Source organism: Colossoma macropomum, unplaced genomic scaffold (genome assembly GCF_904425465.1).
Source record: "Colossoma macropomum unplaced genomic scaffold, Colossoma_macropomum, whole genome shotgun sequence".
Taxonomy (NCBI): Eukaryota; Metazoa; Chordata; class Actinopteri; order Characiformes; family Serrasalmidae; genus Colossoma; species Colossoma macropomum.
This window is the reverse complement of record NW_023494798.1, coordinates 20272039-20296110: the sequence shown is the minus strand read 5'-3', so window position 1 is coordinate 20296110 and position 24072 is coordinate 20272039. Positions and strand designations below refer to the sequence as shown.

General features: G+C 38.0%; 1 protein-coding gene across 2 annotated transcripts in view; it reads right to left on the bottom strand.

The window, feature by feature from the left end:
* LOC118817770 (voltage-dependent calcium channel subunit alpha-2/delta-1) overlaps window positions 1–24072 on the bottom strand; it is a 130514-nt gene that overhangs the window by 60660 nt on the left and 45782 nt on the right. For both annotated transcript variants that reach the window (XM_036584684.1, XM_036584683.1), the window contains exons 4-10: window positions 16050–16109; window positions 13695–13730; window positions 11585–11717; window positions 5099–5230; window positions 2413–2482; window positions 1346–1396; window positions 541–640 (exon numbers count right to left, since the gene is read on the bottom strand). In XM_036584684.1, the coding sequence (XP_036440577.1) occupies window positions 541–640; window positions 1346–1396; window positions 2413–2482; window positions 5099–5230; window positions 11585–11717; window positions 13695–13730; window positions 16050–16109 (582 nt within the window). The remainder of the gene's footprint in view (window positions 1–540; window positions 641–1345; window positions 1397–2412; window positions 2483–5098; window positions 5231–11584; window positions 11718–13694; window positions 13731–16049; window positions 16110–24072) is intronic.

The window sequence follows — 24072 nt, the reverse complement described above, 5'->3', positions numbered from 1 at the left end:
CTCGCAAATCACTGCCTTTTGTTTTTACCTACTAGTCAATCAAATGTGTTAACACTTCTTTTTAAGCATGAAACTTTCTGCACCTTGTGTAGTTTAGACAGGGCACTAATAAAGGGCGGCATATGTTTCAAGTCCTTGATACATGCTATCAGGAATTTCTGCATAAGCAAAGACCACAATATTGCCGCTGCACTTTTGCTCAGCATTGGCAAGTTATGGAAAGCTTTGTGCCTGCATCTTCAGTATGGAATCTCTGAATAAAGGGACTACACAAGAGATGATAAGAATAGAGTGTGTCAGCCACTATATGTCCCTAAGCAACACCTTTTCACTGTTTCTCAGTCTAATAATTCTGATTAATTTACTGTCACTGCTGTTTTCACTGCAGGTTTTACTATGAAGAGACCTCTGAGATTTTCCTTTGCTTGATGGAGGAAGTAGTGTTGCATTTTAACACTTGTAACTGGCTCACATACAAACACACCCACACAGACATACTATAGACACACTAGACACATATGAATACAGCCCAAAACTTACATTCACCACATTGACATAGTCATCATCAGAGAGCGTCTCCAACATCTCGCTGACGGATGTTCGGATGAGTTTAAGAGTTAATCCAGACACACTGCCGCTCCTGAATCACAGCCACAGAAAGAGAATCAGACTCACTTTACTGACCAAGTATACTTGCACGTAGTAGGATTTTGTCTTGGTGGAGCTGGTGCATACATAAATGGACAACAAAGACGTAGTAAACCAATAATATTATACATGCAAAGATTTGGACAAAGTACATGTTTTGTTGGTTTTTCAAGTGAAGTCAACACATCCACTACAGGGAACTTAAATATGACATTTTTATGCAAAAAGTAAATGGACAATTTCTATTTATTTGCTGATTTTAACGTATTGGGAAAAAAATTAAACATAAAATGTAAAAGGTGCTATAACTTTTGCACAGGCTACATTATGTTTTATTTTTTTCCCAGTATTCTTCAAAAAATAATTACCAAAAATATGTAATGCCCAAATGTTTGCATACAATTATAAATGCGAAAAACAACCGCAAGGAGTATTACAAAATATACATTATATACAGTTGGCAACCAAACTAAACTATATGTGGAGGATATTTGAAGGAATATGTTGTGACAGATGCAGATGTGCAAAAGGTTTCATCACATACACATATAACCACAAGTACACACACTTCAACACCTGAGCCCCATTCAGTCACACACAGCACCCTTCAGAGGCAGACAAAGAGAAAGGAGGGAGCAGTTATTGAAGCAAGGCAGGGTTTGATACGGGATAATGTACTAATATGAAATCCACTCACGCATCCACCAGAATCAGCATGTCCTTAGGCGAGGCAGCGCCCTGTACATACCTGAATAAAACAACAGGAAGAACCGTTCAGAATAATGTGATCACTGCTATCATGATAAAACGGTGAAGTTACAGGAGAAGGAAAAATATTCTTAACTTTAATTAAGACCTAACCGATATAAAAATTTGGCGGCCGAAATTGTTACTGATTTTATGGGGCTAAAACTTCAGATAACAATATTAGCAGATATAATTTTTAATTTTGTTTTAATCATTCCACTCCAAAAGTTTGAGTTAAATAGTGCATAATATGACTGATATGATTGTCAGTTCTCAATTATCATGCTTCTTCACACCTTTAAAAAACAGAAGCTCACACTTTTAGATAATATATTATCTAAAAATATATTATCTATCTGGGGCAGGATTACCCAGAATGCTTTGTACATTTGGTTTCTGGATTATCAGATGTTATTTTCCTTATTTCTCACTAGTTCTCCTCATGAAACGTTTTTTGTGATGGGTTATTCTCATGCTGAAGGTGAGACCTGGCTGCATTTCTTTATGTTTTTGTATTACATTTTATATGATGGTGTTTAGTGTACAGATTTACCAGTTCAGTCTGTTGCTGCCATATAGCTAATTATCTATAGCTCTTACCGAGCTGTCCAGTGCTTCAGCTATCTTTAGTTTTGTCCCATCATCTGGAAATCAGGAGTTTCAAATCCTGGCGATGTTGCATCCAAGAAAAGGCAGCTAATTATTGCCATATTATTGAGATAATTATCAGATACTGCAAGTCGCTAATTTCGACTGATATCATCTGATCAGTTGAGCCCTAATTTTAATACATGCTAAAATAATCACAGCATATTCCAGGTATTATTTTACTGCTCCATTCCTCATTAAATATTCCCACAATGTAATAAGCAGGTGTTTACAGTGGTGTTAAAAAAAATAAAAACGAGCAAAGAATTTTCATGCGGCAGCTGCTCGTACTAACATTCCGTATTAATCAATGATAAAAAGTCCGACACACCACTAATGGAAACAGAAATGTAAAATGTGAGCAGGTACCAGGGTCGGCGACGGACATCGTACAGGTCGATTTTACTTGGTGTTTTCCGGGCATCTTTCCAAGGAGAAGCTAGATAAAAGAAGAAGACTCTTAAGAGGACAAGAAAAGAAGAAAAGGAAACTTGCTGTCGGAACAAAACCTCATATCTCCAGACTGGTAACTCTACAGGAGAAGGAGCTTTCAAAGGAACTTACTGTAAACAGACTTCTCTTTTGCAAGCAGTTGAGGAGCATTCATCATGACATTCACACATTGGCCCGTATCTATCAAACTTAGAGTAAGAATGCTAATCTGGAGTCAGCTTACAGATTTTATAACGCTGAATAGAATTACATGAACTGATGAAACCTGATCTTAGATCAGTGTTCTTACTTTGAAATGCTTGATAAATATGGGCTAGAGTAAAAGAGCAGCTGATATTTTCAAATTATGTACAAAAAGTGACAAAAATAGAGATAAAGTTTTGTTCCAATAGTGACAGATATATTAGACTTTTAAATAAATGAACAAATTCATCACTTTCCTTTTTCTTCCCTTACTGGAGACAAGACAGCACATAATTTAATATATACTAATGGCTGAAAGAAGCTCTTTCTATTTGCAGGATTTAACATTTTAGCATTTTCCTGCATAATGTTATACATTAATATGCATGAGTCTTGAAACAGTTCTGAAAATAATTATGCTCTACATGCAGAAACTGTTTGGAAATCAAGAGCGATCTGTCTATAAAAAAAGCAACAAAACATCATTTATCCCACAAGCACACACTTAATTCTGCAAAGCCGTTTAGAAACACACAATGCATTTTCATCATTGACATTAATTACTACTGAATGTTATGGCTTCCTATAGGCACTATTATGTCTTATCTACATTTAATTAATAAATGACTGAACAGGAAATGCACATGCGGTCTAGCTATTAATCACAGGCCAGTTGATCTGAACTCACAGCTAAATGTAATAAATATAGTCACATAAAAAAGTGTAGCAGCTATTAAAGGAGATGTGTATTATTAGCACAGTCTATGTGCAGATGGTTGTTTTGACTGAATATAAGCCAGTAAGTTTATGAAGTGAGATGTGTTTATGAGTGACAGACTGGTTGAGTCAGTCTGACGTCTACTGCTCGCGGCTCATCACTAACAGTACAGTAGTAGGACAGAGTTCTATTGATTGCTGTATGTGTGTAGGTGTCATAGTGCAGTGCACTGTCAGACGTGATGAGACTTTTGTGACTTCTGAGCAGAACGTTCAAAAAAATAAAACATGCACACACATTCATATTAAAGTTCATACAGAACTGAAGAAAGAACCGTGCCTCTCAAAACTAAAATATTTATTCTGCTATACTGAATTTACTCAAGGTTTTACTGTAGCTAATATACAATTTATATGCAAACTTTAAACTAAAGAGTCACCAAGTGTGAACCTGAAAGTAATCAAAATGAATTGAGTGGTTCATTACTTCTCTACTCCATCATCATTAGGGCTCAGAAGGCTTCAGTAAGCCCTCCACTGAGCTGCTGGTGTATTTGACATTATAATTTGATATTAAAATGTCAGTGTAATTTGAGCTGGGACCACATGCCATGTTTACCAATTAGAGATGGTGCGGCCGTGTTATGGGCTGGATGGACCCTCATATCACACAAAGACATAAAGGGTCATTTTTCTACCGGAGACCATTCAGAGAAAAGAAACCATCTCACAGAAAGAAATCATCTCATAAGAGTGAAGAAGCAGAGCGTGCGCACGCGCACACACACAAACACACACACACACACACATACACACACACACACTCACATACACACACACTTTTAGTTGGGACCCAAACTGAGGATACAATCTAATATAAAGGACACTGGAAAAAATTCTCCCTTTCAATCTCATCCCATTTTCTCTCTTCCTCTCTCTCTCTCTTTCTCTCTCTCTCTCTCTCTCTCTCTCTCTCTCTCTCTCTCTCTCTCTCTCTATCTCCCCTTTTTTGTATCTTCATTTTGTCTTGCTCTCCATCTCTCCGTACTCCTCTCCCTCTCTCTACCCCTGTTTTTTCCTCTTCTTTCTCCACATCTCTCCATCTTTCTTTCTCCAACTCTGTTTCTCTCTCTGCTTCAGTCCTTTTTTCTCCACTTCTCTCTTTTCCACCTTTTTCTCCTTCTTGCTATACCTCCCCCTCGCTTTCTCTCTCCTTTTCTTCTTTCTTTCTTTTTCTCTTTTTACCTCCCTCTCTCTACATCTCTTTGTCTATCTCTGTGTCTATCTCCCCCTCTCATTTTCTCTCTCCTTTCCTTCTCCACTTCTGTCTCCCTTTCTCCCTCTTGCTATCCTTCCTTCTCTCCTTGTCCTTCTTTCTCCACCTCTCTCTCTCCTTCTCATTTTCTCTTTCTCTCCTTCAGTCTTTCTTTCTCTCTCTTTTTCTCTCTTCCCTACCACTCTCTTTTTTCTTTCTCCACCTGTCTTTCTTTCTTCACCTCTCTCATTTTCTCTCTCCTTCAGTTTTACGATTGTCTTTCTCTCTCCACATCTCTCTCTTTTGTCCTCTCTCTCTTTCTCCACATCTCTCTCTCACTCTCTCTTCTCCATCCCTCCACCCATCCCCGTACACACACACACACACACACGAGAGAGAGAGAGAGAGAGAGAGAGACAGAGAGAGGAGAGAGAGAGTTTAGTGTACCAGGGTAATAGCGGGCGAGTCCGGTAGCGCTGCCGAACACCTGCCAGAGTAGAGTGGGGTCTTCTTCCCTGTTCTTCTTAAACACATCCTCCAAGGCTTCTGTCCAGTTCAGCTCATTCAGCACGATGGTGGCTGTACAGCACACACAAACAAAAACAGAGGGTTCTCCATTTGTACGGCTCACATTTTAGACAAGTAAACACAGACGCAGGAGTAAGTCCAGCCCTCACACACACACAGTCCTGTTCTGTGGCAATCATTTTAAAAAAGGAGGAAAAGCTGCATTCACCTGTTTTACTGTTCACCTGTAGACTCACACACACACACAAACACAAAGCAAAATCACAAAATCCTTTTTGAAATCCTTTATTACTTATTTGCTTATTGACATACTGACTTACTTATATTGGTTCATTAACATTTATGGCCAGTTCTGATTCTGATTCTGTTTTTTTACAGCCAACATGCCAGTGGCCAATTTTTTGGGGTGATTTTTTTTTTTTAAAACCCAAACTATGTAGGCTAAGTGAATACATTTAACAGACTACCATATTCCCAGTACTTTCTATTGGTTAAAGTCACAATATAAATAACATTATTTGCTCTTTAATAGGCCAAACTGGCATTTAAAATACGTCAAAGAATTCATCAGTTGTCTATTTAAATAACATAAATCAAATAAAGAGCTACATGGAAAGTAAGAGTGAACTGGCTGTTTAACTGGCTGTTGAGTTATGCATAATTACACTACGATATTTTGGTGTAGGTGTAGCAGCACCATTCAAATACACCAATGTACTGAGTAATATTATTTACATCATAAAACTGTGAATCTACCAATTTTGATCTTAGCCAATTGTGCACTCCTACAATTTATATATAGTTCATTTTTTTGTTTTAAAAACCCTAAAATATATATTTTTTAAATTATTAGAAAAATTTTAAATATTTTATTCTAAAATATTGTTCCTCAAGCTTTGAAGAATATAGCATTATTTGTCCTGTCAATTCAGAGAGAGAGAGAGAGAGAAAGAGGAGAGACACAGAGAGAGAGAGAGAGAGAGAGAGAGAGAGAGAGAGAGAGAGAGAGAGAGAGAGACAGAGACAGAGAGAGAGAGAGAAAGAGCGAGGTGTAATATCCACTTGTCTCTCTGACTGTGAACACGATAATTCCGTGTTATCCAGAGAGGGCTCTCCAGCTCCTGAGCTGCAAACACACTGATTGACTTTATTGCATCATCAGTAAGGGAAACCATGGAAACCTGTAATCATCTTATCAAATCTCTCATCTCTGAAAAGGCCATGAGGCGGCAAGCTGCTGGAAGTGCTGGTGAAGAATATGCTCATCAGAGGGAAACGTCCTCAATAAATCTAATGAACCATGAAAAATTCAGCGTTATAGTTGCCATAACAATTTATTTTTATCGGCGGGCTGAGAGTGTGAAGGAGAGAGACGGGGGGTCAGAGTGTGAAAGATAAGAAGGGTTTTGGAGCGATGTATGTTTCTCTCTAGCTTTCAGGATATTAGTGAGACGTGCTTGCGTAGTATGTTCGTGAAAATGTGTGAATTTGTTGAATAAATCAGTTGAGAAATTAGTTTATATTTCTTGACATCCTTAGAATGACTGCTGGAGTCTCATCGCAGATACAACTGTCACCTCTGAGTGTAAGTGTGTCTTTCTTATCATATAAAACCTACTTTTTTTACATCATTTGAAAAGGGCGGTCCATTCCACAAACACGGGAATTAATATAGAGTTGCTACTGGGCCCAATCATAGCACCACCACTGCACCACTGTGCAAACAGAAACTTTGTCTCACATGTACTGAATATGTATCTATAAGGTACTGGTGATTTTAAATAATGAAATAAAGCTACAAAGAGCAATGAGCGGGTCCAAGCACGCATTAGCCCAGTTAGGCCTAACAGGCAACCATGGTGAAAAGTACTGTGTGCCAAACAAGTTGAAGCCAAAATACCAGACAAGGAGTAAAATTAATTATTTTGAATGATTCCAGAATGGTTAATTAGCATATGGAAGCCATATTGTTTATAAAAGTCAAAAATGAAAAAAAATTGAGGTTCAGATTATTCTGAAATTTTTTACATGAGGATCAGGTGAAAATCCTAGGACTAGTTTGAAAAAGTAAGTTTTGCATATTATGAGCTAAATGTTCCAAATTGCAAAGTCATTTGTTTTGACCCAAGTTTGGTGTCTCTACGACTTACGGTCTCCTCTTCACAACAGGAGAAAAAAAAAATAATAATTAGAAATATCCAAGCAAAAGCAATAGGGTTCAAGCATGCAGTGAAAAAACACAAGATTTATTGATAACCTTTGTCCTGATTTATCAATTTTTCAAAATTGTTATCATCCCAGCCCAATTTTATTCTTTCCCCTGTAAGTGTTTTGGAAACATGAGGCTTAATCTATATGAAATAGATTCAGATATATCGAATTGTGATGGAATAGGCTTATTTGTTTTCCTCCTCATAAGGAGGAATTCATATTGTGTATTGTTGCTCCTCCAAACACATTCTGCACACATACACACGCTGAATTCCATTTCCGCTCCTGTGCTCTCTCCCCGGTGGAAAAAAGCTATTTTCCCAAGCTCGTTTCATTCAGTGTTGTCTCTCTTAATGACGGTAAGCTTTTGTTGCATCTTGAGACCGTGGTGGGGCTACACACATACACCACATACTCCTTTCTCTCCCCTAAACGACGTGCCACTTTATCCTGGAAAATCCAATTTTCTCCCCTACGGGAGCCATGCACGGGCCTGAGCTGTTTTCTATGTGTGCGACTGTGCGTGTGTGTGTGTTTATTATGGGTCATTGTGAGTGTGCTTGGCTCTGAGTGTTGTTAGATTAAAATCACTATCCTCTCATGGCCTGAGTGACAGCCAGCAACATTCATTAGACTCGTTGTTGACAATAAACATTCACACACACACACACACACACACACACACACACACAAAATACCATTTTTCCTAGCAAGCCACATCTCTTTCTCTCACAAACACACACTCACTTCTGGACACAATTAATGCACAAAATTTTGCAGCTACTAACCAACCGTGTCTGAATGTTAGTCACACAATCAAGTCTTTTGCATTTTCTACCACTAAGGAGCAAGATGCACATTTCTGCTTCATTCCGCACACATCTCTTTCTGACACAAGGTCAGGCCACAGCCAACACTGGCACAATTACACCTGCGTTCAGACACCCACTCCAATCTCCGTCTCTGCATTCCTCAAATAACATGTACAGCATCTTTATTCTACATGAAGGCGTGAGTGTGTTAGCACTTGTTCAGGCATTTACACAGCAAAACAGCAGAGGTGGAGTTAAGGATGGGCAATATGGCAATATTTTATTGTTATCGTGGTGCATCATGTTACATTGGTCAAAATCTCAGAGTCAGAGAGAGAACTTATCCATGGTCTGCCCAAAATACATTCTTTTGCAGCAATTCTTGCAAGGATTTATAGGTATTATACAACTTAGTTTTACAGAAGTTTTAAGCTGAAGGTTACATTAGTAACATAGGGCCTCATTTACCAATCATCCTTAAGAGGAAATTTCTTCTTATTTGGGATTTGTTCTTAGGTAAGGACAAAATCTACATACACTCAAGAGCACAAAGGTGCAAACAATTATGCGGTTTAAGAACACGCCATTAATCTGGCATAGACTTTTTCTTAGGACCTTTCTCAAGAATATATTTAGGAAAAAACTTGGTGAAAAGAGGCCCATTAAGTTTCCAGTTTTAAAGCATGTACTACCAAGATAGACTAGTTTATGTAGCTAACTGAAACTAGACAGGTTGGAAAAAACAACAAATCTGGAACTATGCTAACGTTAGCTCGATTACATTTATTACAGTTACTGTGTTTGGTATAGCATAGTAGGTAACACCGCTGCTTCCTCACATGGCAAGTATATCACACTATACCAATAACAGTCCTTGGGCAGGACTCCTAACACTGCTTTCACAAGATTAACCTATAAGTCACTCTGGATAAGAGAATCTGCCAGATGTCATAAATGTATATGCAACCTGATCCAGCCTTACAGTGTGACCTTCCATACACAGACAAAATAAATATCACTTGATATTTTAATACACTCTGAATTTAGGTGTTTTGACAAAAAGAGTTATGTACTTCAGTTTCTCATTATCTTGAATGGGATTTTTGCCAAAATGGACAGGTCATTTACAGAGAGCCTATCATGAACAATCGGTGTAGAGTAACTGCATAACCTGCAGGGTAAGTAGCTGATAGCATGTAAGCCCTTTATGCCATTATACTTTTTAATACATAGAGTTATTAGGCAGTTATTTCACCTTTAATACTTTTATTATTTTTATAATCATTTTGAAACCACTGTACTTACAGTTTCGCAGTGCTTTTTAATGTGGAATTTCCGTTTTTGCTGGTGCATTCTGTCCTTTACAACTTGTTCACAAACCTCAGAAAAATTAAATATCATAACATATATGTCATGATAATCCCTTCATGATGTTGTAATTGTTAGAGCAGTAAACATATAGTGCTATTAAAAAGTATTTTCTCCCAGCTGTTTTTTTAAAACACAAAAAAACAGTTTTAAATGATGATTTCATTTACTGATATATATTTATTTCATTTTTTCATTTAATGAAAAAAGTCATTCAACCAATTAACCATATTTAGGATAATTGGGATGAGTTAACCTAAAGACACCTGGGCCTGATTACTGCTAGCCCGGCTGAATTTAAAAAAAACATTTCTAAATTTCAGAAGAGAGGAGAAAGCACCAGTGAGACCACAGTGAGACCATGGAGGGGTATCCTCCCAGAAGTGGCCATCCTTCCAAAACTCTTCCAAGAGTACAGCGATGACTCATCCAGGACATCAAAAAAGAACCCAGATGAACATCTTAGGAGCTGCAGGCCTCACTCGCCTCAGATAAGGTCAGTGTTCAAGATACCACCATTAAAATAAGATTTGGAAAATAATAATAAAAGGAAAATCAATAAATAATCAATAATAAATAAAGGAAATTATCATTTAAAGAAGTGTTTTGTGCTTCCTCATGTTCTCCTTGTATTATATTACTTTTTGCAAGAGGATGTATTTTGTATGAAACCATTTATTGTGAAAAATATGCAAAAACAAAATCAGGAGAGAGGAGATTACATTTTCACGGCACTGTAGCCATTGAGGCAGATGAACCAGCAGGAAGCCCTTCACTGCACTGATTAATCAGGCTGGTCAGCTCGTCAATAGCTCCACTCTGTGTGGAAAGGAGCTTCGGTGGAGCTTGTGTACTGAGCGCTCATCAGTCTGTAGACATAGAACCCCCAGCACCAGCACCAGCACCAAGTGGAAATGAAAGAGCAACACGAGATCAAGAAGACTGGCGGCAAGTAAAGGACTGGAGCTAGCCTCCCAGCATTACACGGGTTTTGATGTTTTATTACTTATTTGGTTTAGCTAATAGTGTTTGCCTGTACTGTAATTGTCATTTAAACACACTGCTGTGGCAGCAATCTTCAAGGGCTTTTCCTCCTCCTTTTTCTAGACAGCGAAAGGCTCTATATGTGAACCTCTGCTCTATATGTGCAGGTCCATTTCCATTTCTATAAAAGCACAGGACCCGACAGCGTCTCAAAGGTTGGAGGCTGAGGAATAAAAATGAATAAAAGGCACTGAATCACTGCTTTCAGACCGAAGGCACTCTATAGACTTGTTGCCTTGAACTCTGAAAAGATCATCCCTTCTCTCTGCGATGTACAGCATAACAGTGCTGCCTTTTAAAGGTGCACTCTCAAGAGCCCTGATGTTCATAGCCTCTGTTATTCTAGGCCACATTACCAACATACCTTAAGCCAACACGCCTCAATACCTCAAATCAGCATTTGCCAAAAGGGTCAAGTAATTGCATGAATTTACTTTCCTCTGTGTTTGAGTATGGGTGCATGTACAGGGCAAGGTCAACAGGGAAGAGACGTCTTACGCAGCAGGGCCAGACGCTGTCCCAGCAGGCACAGCGACCTGAAACAGTGACTCTACAGTTACGCCAACCTGCTACCTCTTCACAGACATAATCACATTCCCCCGTGATCAACATACGCAAGTGCACATTCACTCTAAACCCAAACAGGACCTGACAAAAAAACAGTATCAAATGCACTCTCACACACAAATGCATAAACAATTCTCATGCAAATGCACAAGCACAATACACTTGAGTGTACAATAAACTGAGAGGAGTTAAAACAAGGACACCTCATCATCTTCCCAGCTGTAAATTATTCTGCAGTAGAGAATATATATCTATATAGCTGGTATGTTATGTGTATATATAATTCCTATCTGTGTGTTTATTTATGTATTCATACAGACATGCATTTGCAGACAATTTATGCAGCGGGTTTAGGGATAAATGAAAGATTTTGTGCAATTATGGATGTGCATTTGGTACTCACAGCCGTCATATATGTCCGTAGGGATGTGCACAGCTGTATGGTTGTAGGAGATGAGGCGATTTTTAAATGACAGGTCTTCTTTAAATTCTGGTCTGATCCGGTTTATTCTTCCTTCTGTTTCGTTAGCTTCAAGCTGCAGGTGAAAGAACTCAGATAACATACAGGTACTGTGCTTTCAAACATCAAATGAATGAGTGAAATTACGTACTAGAGCTTATTGCAAAAAGACAGCATGAAAAGTTTAATATAAGTTTAATACAAAATGTAAACATTGCTATGTTTTTTAACACATGACTCACTCCCCAGTTCATACATGAAAACTAAGAGTTTTTGTGAGGTCACAGAAAACAATGCATTTACATATATGCGCCTATTCAGCCTACAGCAGTTTAGCTCCGCCTATTCATATTAAAGTTATGAGAAGTTTTCCAGCCTGCACTGCTTTTTGAATGTGGAACAATGCAGGGCAGCCAATCAGAACTGAGAACATTTATGGAAATGCATCAGAATTTTATGACGCGGCCAATTTGATTGAAATGTTGCTTTTACATGTCAGCGATAGATTGGCGGTCTTGGCATCTTATCCGGATATTCCGTTGTTCACGATCGTGCAGCGACAAATTTTTCTGTTCCATTAAGCCTTCAATTTTCTTAACTTTTTCAGTTGACCATAGTGGTGAAATAAACCCAGATGTTGATTATTTTGGGACCTGCGGATGCCAAACATCTCGTTTATGAGGTCCAGACGCATCCCGTTTCATACAAAACAATCTGAAAAGAGTACAGAGCATCCTCCTGCCTTTTTTCCACCTTAAATAAACTGCCGACACTGCTGAAGCTCTTCTCTGATAAACATCCCCCTAACACCGATAAAGCTGTCATCATGTCAGTGTTTGTGTGGCTTCATGCTGCTGCTGGTCGCACACCGCTGAGGTGTGGCACAGAACGTATTTTTTTTTCAAAGCCAACACATAAACGTATCATTAGGAAATGGGAACTGGAAAGGGCCATACAAATTCATGATCAGTACATCCCTTGTAAATTATAATTGGTCATAAAGGCACAAACAAGACACATAAAAACACAAATGTCATAAGTAGAGCACAAGTGAAAAATAAAATACAAGAAAATTGTAGGTTATGGGCCCTTTAAAGTCCTGAAGCAATGAATTGGCCCTACCACGAAACAGCCGTTTCTTTGTATGACACTAAATGCCTGTGTGAGAGGAAAAATCGGAGTTCAGTATATGTGAATCTGTTGGACACTCATTAACCACTCAGAATAGCACTCACACCTTCTAACTAGACACACTCTGGCTGCACATCCTCCCCACTCTTCAGTCTGTCTCTGATTCGACGTCAGCTCTCCCCATGTACCTCTCCTTCCCTCTATGCTAATTGGCAGGTGTGATGTATGGCGTCTGGTGAGCGCGTGTTCTCTAGACTGTGGGGTCAGAGCGGAGAATTTGCTCCGTCTTTTTAGCGACTCTCCTCGGAGCTGATGAGCTGAGATCCATACATCATCAGACTAGTAAGAAAAGACAGCTTGAGAAAACGAGCTGGGAGTGTCCATTAAATGTGATGTAGCTTTAAATGGCTTATATCCTGCAAATATCATGGAAAATTTCCTCACATTTGTTTTTAATAAAAGGGTTTAAATTATTCAGCTTGTCAGTCACAGTCACAATACAGGGCAGCCAATCAGAACATAGGTAATTTACATATATCAGTCTTGAAGGAATAGTAACAAAAATGGTCTTTTTAATGTTTAAGCAAAAAAGGTATAGAGGAGGAAAATGGCCATGTAAAAATAAATGATGACTGTTTTTGGTGCATAAACATATACAAACAACGTAAGCGGATCTCAGGGAAAAATAAATACAGGAAAAATAAAGGATAAAGGCCCTTTAAGGAGGGCTCCAGCTTTGAGCACTGCAGAGGGGACTCTGTCACTTTTTTTTAATGACCTAAACAATTACTGGTGTTAATTAGATTTGTGCCAATGCGCCACAGGAACTCAGGTGGATACTGTGAAGATGTTTTGAGCTTCAATGAGTGGTAAATGAGGAACATTCAGCATACAACACACAGAAACAGAAAGGTTTACTTACATTGTCCTTGGCATTGTAATAGACTGTCTCATTGTCCTGCATAGGGAGGAAAAACACAAGCCTTTACATTACTGGGGTTCGACTGTTCGTCCCTACTCTAAGATTCTAACATCGCTGATGTGCTATCCCTTTCAGCCCAAGCATGTACATAGCAGAGGACTGCATGCACAGGTGACTAAAGAGCAGCCTTTCCCTGCGCAACAATAGCTTTGTCCATCATATGACTGTGTATGATTACAAGGCCAAGCACGCAGGCTGTCATTATTGTGAGAAATTACATCATGATGCACTTTTCATGATTATCGCCAGGACTTCAAAACATGGACAAACTGCATCATAAAACACAGTATCATAAAAAGACGCATTTAGACCAAGTAACTGCATTAACTGTATAGTAACAAGTAGCTAATAAAATGTAAGCAGTGTGCAAAATACCCCCTGGTATTAGGGGGGTCCCATTTTCGGCTGGCTACTAATTCACTTGCCATAGTGACACTGAAGCAAGCTTCAATGGCAGCAAGGTGTTTGTATTAACCATTTTTCTTCTGGAAAGGCTCTTTTCTAGTTTAGTAAGGTGGCATTTGATTGCAGCCTTTGAGATCTCAGGTTTACACATATGTTACGGCATATCGTAAAGTTTTTCAGAGGTATGCTGGGCATAGTTACAATCGCTAGGGTGTGAAGGACCAGCAGCGTGAACCAGTTTGCTACAGCGCCACCCTGAGGCAGACATCTCTGCATCTCTGGTTAGTTAAGACAACCAAAGACAGAAGCTCACTGCATGGTGGATGAAGCACCTAAGCAACAAGCTTTCCCTGAATCTGTATTTGAGTGTCTATTTTACCTTAATGAACAACATAATGTCAGCATAAGTTTATTTTCAGGGATCCTAGCTTGTTCTGACTGTTAAAGGGGCACTCCAGCCAAAATGAAAAACCTAACTATTGCTACATCTGTTATAAACATGTGGTAATCTCTAGAGTGAGATTTTCTGGTAAGCCACCTTCTGGTGATGTATCTTGAAAGTCGGAGAAACATTTGAAAAACAACAACTTTGTTGGGGTGGATTTTTGGGGGCGGGAGGTTTTGAAATGCCTTATTGCAGCCATATAACTGTTTTAAGTGTGTTCAAATCATCATTACAATAGAGTGAATGGGTTCCTCAAATAACAGAAATGACTCGTCAGGATAACAATCTAAGACACAGTTAGCAAGTTAACTAATTTGGCTCCTTTTCTCTGAATGAAAGGGTAAAAACTTGGCATCCATTTTGTGCTGAACAAAGACAGACTCACAGTTTTCATTACGATTTTGCACTACGAACAAAGTAAAAGTCACAACAATGTCTATTTGGTTGTATCTGCTAGCATTTAGGATTGGTTAATGCCACAGGGATTCTCAGTGGCGCATGCTGGGTATTAGTGAAAGTACACTAATGGGAAAAAACATTTAAATAATATATAGAGATACAATGTTGCAGAATATGACATAAGATGACATATTAAGCTCTAGTTCTAGACCAGAGTGGCCCTTTAATCAGACAGAAACCAGAAAGTTTAATTTTAAACTGTTCTTTCAAAACAATCAGAAGCAGGCAGTAAATGACATCATGGATACAATGCTATTATCTATCAAGTATATAGCTGAAATTGAAAATTACTATTACTGTATGTCAACATCACAGTGTACTGATATAAGATGTAGTTCCCAGCACTACATGATGCATATCGTACTGCAAAAATGTTTTCAGGTATCGTGATATAATGTTTTTGCCATATTATCCACCCTTATAAAGAGATACTGATGATACCCAAAAGGGCTTAAGTCTATTCAATATTATCAAACCATTTTAGGAAACTAGTCACTAAAACATGTATGAGTTTACTGCTGCTAGTTTGAAGTATTTAAAAGTAAAAATACATCTACAGAATCTACATCTACATCTGTAGAATGTGTATTCAGTGAAATTATACACCCAGACCTACGGAGAGAATGTGTGCAGTGAAATCAGATCCATGAAGCTGCAGTAAAACTATATATGCACACACACATGCATGCAAATGGTCATCTGGGGTCATCAGCCTTAGATTTATTAGCTACAGTGGAAAATATTAATATACAGGTTAGTTTGTAGATATTTGTACAAACCAAAATACTTTTGATGAACAAATAACATTTTCAGGCTTAATATGTGCTTTAAAATTATAGTCCGGAGTGGATTTGAATTTAGACCAAAGATGCTTTCTTAAGCATAGTGAATGACAAGGCAAATTTATAAAAGGAGGATTGAAATGTTCTGTTTAGTGGCAGCCTTTTCATTAATAATGCAATGTAATATCCTGATCAATTACTTACTGCAAACTCATCCTTCCACTGATGCTCCATCTGGGAGGTTTCTGCAGCAGCTGCCAGAGCCTAAAAAATGGAATAAAATAAATTATACACTCCTTCACTGGGTTTAATTAAGAGCTCAATTCGAACAGTGAAAGTGCTGAACACATGTCACCTTATGCTACATTTTGTGAACCAAACTGGCTGGTATTAAATTTGATTGTTGGCATGTTAGCTCTCACTTTCTATAACTTCCTGCAGAATTATTGCTGTCTTAGTCAAGAAAGTTGTTCTGTACACCAATAATGTGGTGCCTTTTAATGACCAGGACAAAGTGTGTGCTGTGTTCCAACTCCTCTACAGTGGATTGCAGTGTATAAGCATCCTCTGTGGCTTATTCGCTTAACTTTCATCCCCTACTAATGAGCAATCAGTACGGTGGATCTGTGCTACTAGTGGACAGCTTAAAAATAAAAGGCTGGTGGTTTGACAAGGCAATGAGCTCTCTCCCAGAAAGAGCAAGGTGCTGAAGCACGGAAGTTCAGAGTGGGAGATTTAAAGCAGACAAGGAGAACAGGACAGTTGATATTATATTAGAACCTTTAGATCATGGTCCTGTCATGAACATATCCACTCTGTGGAACACATGCAACACCACTTTTCCCTGGAGCAGAAGACAGCTAATGCTATGGCAGTGACCACATTATAGCAGCCCCTTTTAAAAGAACGGTTTGGCAAACAAACAAACGTACACAACTTTCCCCTTAACCCCGACATAGCTGATCAGTCAAGACACGTTTGGTGTCTGAAGTTTGCTTATACAGTTTTGCCATAGAGCTACAAAGCTTACAAACAATTAATGGACGCATATGCCACTTAAAGTCTTTCTTACTTCAATTAGTTGCATTTACTGTACTACATCTTTTACTAAAGCAGCAAACTAAAAATGTCTTGTTTCCAGGAATGTCCGGGAATAATTCAGTACAAACAGGTAAAATTCCAGTCATATACTAGTGTTAGCGTTTCACAGAATGTACACTGTTTTATTACAAGACATAACTGTGCTAAACCATACGTTATTCTGCATATTATCCAACATCTTAAAACAAAAACTTTGCTGATGAAAACATTGTTGGTGTATACCTGCTTAAAACTGCCACAGCACGAAACAGCAAACCAGAACTTTTATTTGTCCACTTTTTCACTTTTCTATCTTTTATCCCAACATGCAAATGTCTTCACTGTTAAATCAGTAATGTAAAACATGCACTGCCACTCATAAATGCGTTGCCACTCGTAAAGTATATGTAGACAACATTTGAGCATAGCGATTAACTGTTTGAAAGAGGGAACACTGCCCAGACTTTTACTAATTTAGCTAAGCTGCTGGCTATTTGAAACACTTACACTTAGGAGCAGACAGTATTTCCTTTAGTCTATTCCTATATTCACACCAAAATACAGAAGGAGCCACACCTGCTAATAAATGACGAGGAACTGAAGGTAAAACAAACCAAATAGGTGCTTTCTTTGCATCAAAAGTCTTGGCATACAGTCTCTCACTCTTACTTTTCCTAACTTTTCTCTTGTTTCTTTCTATTTAATATAAACAGCTATTAACTAATACTTTGGGTACATGTTTTAACACTCATCTCAGCTTCATGTCTAGTATCAAAGTGTCTTACTTGCTATGATGGCCAGGTTTTAATTCATTGATATAATTTAAACTTTTGTTAAAAGCACAGAATGCAATTTTTACTATAAAGCTCATGGGTTTTTATAAATATACTCATTCGTACTAAAAACATTTTGAAACATAGACAGTCTTATATGTGGCATGATATGTAAGTCAACCCTCAAGTTTTCAGGCAAATATCAGATTAGCCTGGCTAATCTGACATTTTTTTTAAATCTTAATAATGTTTCTTTTACAAGTGTTTACATGTACTTCAACATATATTACAACAACACAATGTTTGGATAGTTATTATCTATTACTCAATTTAACAATTACACTGGGGTACAGGGTAAGATCAAAGTGGTTAGATTTGGAGTAGCGTGATAGCATGGCGGACCCCCAATTTTCCCTTCTGTTCCAGCCAGCTCTGGAATCTTGGAGGGAAGCCTGGGCTGATGTTTGGAAATATGAGCAAATGGGATCAAGTGGCTGAGCTGCCAGCCCAGCGTTTGCCTTAAATAAACACATGTCTGTTGAACAGCACGTCTGCTGTCCACTCTGGCTCATAAGTAACACAAAGACTTGCAGGTCTGCAAGGGGACACATACCTGCAGAATGTCGGCAATGACAGATTGACTCTGGCTTTAACACCCTGCAAACAAACTAACACACTGCAAACAAACAAAAAGAAAAATGTACAGTTTTTGGCAAAAACATTGCCACCACATTTCTTTCCTCCAAGTGTGAACTGTGAGGAGGAGGTTTTGTAGGGCTTAAGTCATCTGATAGTGATACAGAATCCTCATCATGAGGGCTTCTGAAGCAAATGACAAGCTGACATGATATAAGATGACTTATGAACCACAAGTGTGAATTGCTGAACTTTGAGAGCAGCACTCTTAGGCTTTGTTCACACAGCATGTCAAGTCTTGGTGCTTAAATCTGATTTTTAGAGTGAATGTCCACACTGCAAGAGATCGGAGAGGTGTGCGCACTGACTTGGGCAGGGCATGGAAAATATGGCTCTCTTTCATTGTTGCACATAGATCCTGTTAAATGCGTAATCATAAGTGGACAGCACTTTTTAAAGGTGAGAAAGGCATCGAATGGGTGTCTGAGATGTATTGTGCTCCAGTCATATGTTCAGAGGTTGTCAGGGGCACGCATGACCACATTTGTAGTGTGAACCCTAAAGTGTCCTAATGCAGAAGACTGCTTAGTCACTGTGTCATCATAGCAGATATGAAAGCAGATGCTTTGCGTAGCTTCTTTCTTCTCTCCCTTTTTTTATATATTGCATTACTAATCCACATGGTCTGACCACTTGCAACAGCCCATACATGTACATGCACAAGAATTCACGGGACATCTGTGTCTGACAACAAAGACTGTGAGAGGCTGACGTTACACGAAATCCAAACAGATATGGTCACAGGAGACGCATTTGAGACCTATGAAAATGGCAGGTGTAAATGGCTATACATCATCTCACTGTCCATTTATGATCAGATCATTTGAGACAAATGTTAACACCAACAAAGCCGTTCTGACATCAATAAAAAAAGAAATCTGCATGATATTCAGACTCGTCAAACTGAATCACATGTCCAGAGACTGGATTTCAATCAGATTTGAAACCACATACAAATGTGGCTAAAATCAGATTGGAAAAAGTCAGACTATGGCCCAATTCCATATCTTCTTTTTACCCCTACCCTTTGTTTTTGAGTGTCACCCTAACCCCTTGGAACTGAGTTACAAGGGGTAGTGGTTGAAATCTTGCCCTATGAAATGGGACAACCCTCGAATTAAAACAACAAAAAAACACTGCTTCATTAACAGGCTACTAGTGGTGCTCTGTAGGAGACCCAGCCCCTCTTCAGTGATAGCAGAGAAGGGAAAAGTTCAGCAACCCACTGCTGGGCTTTAGTTACATTTAGGGCACCATATGTTTTTAAAGGGGGGTATAAGACAATTATTTATTATCGCCCACCACTAATTCTTTGGTGATACGAAGCTGAAGTCAGCTATTCACCAGCTCGAATGTTCGAATTTTCCCGTTCCACCTTAAATGGTGCAGCAGTTACATTCTGGTGCCTATCAGGAGTCAATACTGCTGGACTATTTAAGGTGGAATGGGAAAGTTAGCTAGCTACCAAGACATTGGCAAGCAATTAGCGATTTTTTATGCTTGTTATGAAGAAAAGGACCATAATACATTGGAACGACATTAAACTGAGACAATACAATGTTTATCATAATATTTTAACGGGGAAAATACTTCCATTTGTGGGTTTCTTTTGTCACTCGCGCAGCAATTTTGCCAGTTTTTCGTTTTTTCTCATAACACTGTTTGGAGTGTGCCTCTGAAAAACCTCTGTTTGGAGGGCCGTGTAGCCCTAACACTTTGCCCTGCCCCTCTATCTCAACAAAAATTGGGACACCCTAACCCTAGACATGAACGCGCAAAACAGAGGTCTAAGGGCTAAGTGGTAGAGACAAGGGGTAAAATGGGATTGGGCCTTCATGTGGCTTTTTGCTGTTCAGACTGCAGAAAATATTTCCTGTTCAAATCAGATATAGTTCTGTGCAAAAGTCAGAGACCACTATGTATTTATTTCATTTCCAGTCAAAACATCCATTAAGAACAAGTTATTCACTTTTCAGAAGATACTTCAGAGGAGATTAGATATGAGATAACCCACTCACAAATAAAAGGTGAAAGTCAAATAAAGGAAGGTAAATGGCCTGGCAGACCACCAAAACTGTCACCATCAGATAAACAGTACTTCAAGCTTTCACCTTTGAGAGAGAGGAGAAAAACAAACTCCACTCTTGATTCAGATCTGAAAAAAATACACTTCTGTTGTTATTTAAAGAGAATAGACTAAAAAGAAAAAATTAACAGAAACGGGAGATCTCAGATGGACTGAGGAGTCTAAATTTGCTAAATTTGGGATTACTTTGATCATGAGAAGCAGAAAATGCAACCAACTTCTAAGACTGAACTTTGGAGGTGAGGAGAAATATCCCTGCAGATTTCTATGAAAAACTGAAAGGAAGTTTCCTGAAAAGAATGGAAGCTGTAATAAAGGCAAAGGGTGGAAACATTACTGACACATTTGATATTCTATTTAGTTGTTGAGACTTCTGTGTAATTTACTGTTGAATATGTTTTCTGCTTTTTTTGAAAAATGAATAATTTGCATTTAACGGAAATTAAAATGAATGAAAGATGGCCTCTGACCTTTGCACAGTGCTGTATGTCAAAAAGGATTAGAGCTGTCACTCTGAACAAAGCCTTAAAGAAGACTCATGTCTTTCCAGAATTCTGTGAGCCATTCTTACAGCTGCATTGTTCAGCAAAGATCTATTCTACACTGTTTATGCCAAAGACTGCAGAACTTTATACCATTTTCTCAACTGTTCTCAATTACTTTTTAATTGAAAAACCTTGTAAACACCAGGTTCAAGGTCAGTATGCTCTTTTCAGCATTACAAATTCTTTTCTGCTAACAGTATTTCTTCTTAATACACAGACATTTTCTACACTGCTCAAACAAACACACACACACACACACACACACACACGTTCAGACACTCTGGAGCTGGGGTTCTGGGCTGATATCCAACAGTCTCCTCACCTCCTCTGCACAGTCTGGAAGAGACTAAAAATACACAGCATCATACTCTCTCTCTCTCTCTCTCTCACTCTCACTCTCTCTCTCTCACACACACACACATACACATATACACTCCTAAAGGATCTCGGAATGCATAAAAACAGCAGCAGGAAGACAGCATTTAGAATAATGACATTTATGAAATATGAACATAATGTCCAGTGCTCCTCCCACTACAAGAGCTGCGAACCAAAATTTGGTTGCCAAAGGTGCCAGCCAAATTATACACTACTGAGCACTGAAAAGTTGTTTCAATGCCAATGTTTAGTAGGACAAAATCAAGATCATAAATTCTATCTTTTCCAGACTGTAATCAATTCTCAGTTGCACAGCTGATTGAAAAAGAAGAGGAAAAATCTGTGGCTCCAAAAAATATTGTCATTTGCGACCTGACCTGCAAAATGCAGAGTAAAAAGAGAAGCGTAAACATGACACTGCTAACATACCATCACTGTCCAAAGAAAACCTTCTCCAAAATGGCAGATTTACAGGAGAGGACAAAAATGTTCTTAACTTTTAATGTAAGTGAAGGTAAAGAGATTTTTTGGAGATTTTTTAAGTATTTCTATTGGTCAAATTATGATGGAATTTTCACACAGTATTAAAGGCGGCAAAATAAGTAGAAAAATAAAATGAGATACTTTTTGCTTTTGGACAACAATGAAATACTGTGTATTTATTCACTTACACTATTATACTATTGTATTATATATTTATTTAAATGTTAAACATTTAGAAACACCTTTACATATATCTAACCTACATGTGCACATTTATAATTATAATGGTTTATCATTTTTTACACCATTTCAAAATGCCATTTGACTTTCACAATTTTACATCTCAAGACATACGGACAAAACAGAAATGGCCCAATATTTATTGATTTATTTAATTTGTGTCCCCTAAATGTTATTATTTTGGAGATACAAGGTTTTCTTATGATAATATATTCTTATGATAATATAGCCATCTGCAAAAGTTTGAACACCTCCAGTTAAATTAAACATTTTGATGATTTTCTAAATGAAAATAACACATCCTGTACATGGAAAAAACTTAAGTATGGCATTTTCCACTAATTTTAATGCACAGTTTCTTTTATGTGCAATACTTTTTGCACAGGCCACATTTTACGTTTTATTTTTTCCAATATGTTAAATTCATTAAATTAGCAGTAATTTTGCCTTAAAATATTCAGAACAGTGTTCTCTGTAGCAGACGAGTTAACTTAGTTTCACCTAGAAAATCAACAAAACATGTAAATCTGACCTTTGGAGCCCAAACGTTTGCCTTTTCAACTGTATATTACCCAAATCAAGAAATACATGTACCATTATTTTTCCAGGTAGATGTGGACAAATCATGTATATTAGGAAAATTTAAATTATAGTGAAATTCTCAAATGTGGTTTCAATATAAGTGTCATTTTTCAAAAGTGTTGCTATTAATTTTAAAGCCAATATCAGCTTTTCAAAGGCTTTTAAATAAAACCCACCCCACCCACCACACCACACTCACACCATCATAGCACTATAATGAGGAAACAATGATAAAGAGATGGTTGCATTAATGACTAATTTTACCATGACACTAACATTATCTCCACGGAGATGCAGTAAGAGAAATGGTGTATAGATCCAGATATACATCAGTGGCAAAGAGTGTTGCTGCTGCCATAACAACCGTTTCCATGACAACCTCATTAGACAGTGGTCATTAAGATCCTAGAGTGATGGCCAGTGGGAACTACGATGGAAACCCAGGCTGAACTATGTCCACTGCCCATTACAAAGAGAATAAGGAATGAAAGATAAGTACTGAAGAGTATATCTATTCAGGTGCACATTTGCACATGAAAGGCACAGACAAAGACTTGAATCAAATTCATTAGTAGGTCCCAAAGAAAACTTGGATTTTTCGTTAGTTCTTTCAGCACATTTGAAAGGATCCCAGCAGCAAATTTCAGATGAGTCAGAACTCTTAATGGTAATAATGGTCATATAATAAGTATGGCCATGAAAATTAAGAAGGCTGTAACACAATACAAGACTGTACCCTTTACAATGTGCACTGCAGAGCTCTGTGTATAAATAATATTTCACTGAATTTTATTATAATTTGAGATTCAACTAAAGTTCACGACCAAAGACTCGAGGCTGGACATAAACTTGCACCTCACAGACTCGAGACTTAACTTTAAGATTTAAGATTTGACTCACATTCATATTCACACACACTACTTGTGAGCATCGCAATTCACTTTCATTTCATTCAAGCTACACTGCATTATTGTCAGCAATGACATTACAAACTGAACAATTTGCAAGCCCAACATTTCTAAATAAATTCAGTTTTTATCTTTTTTAAATCTTCTTCAAGAGGCTTGTAAACAATCCTTGGACTATGATATAGTCTTCATTGTGGGATAGCACTAGCTGCATGCTTGAACACCTGACGTGAACCACAAAGACCCAGCCTTGCTTTGCTCCTTTTCTTTTCACTTTTGTATAATCACTCATCTTTCACAGGAGAAAATAAATATCAGCTCACTTTTGTTTACAAATGATCTGTACTAGCCATCATACAAGCTAGTACCCTATTCAAACTATTTGTTTATTTTTTTAGTATTTGTCAGTTTCTCAAAACACCATCTTTATTGCATGTAACACTCTGGTCACATCCA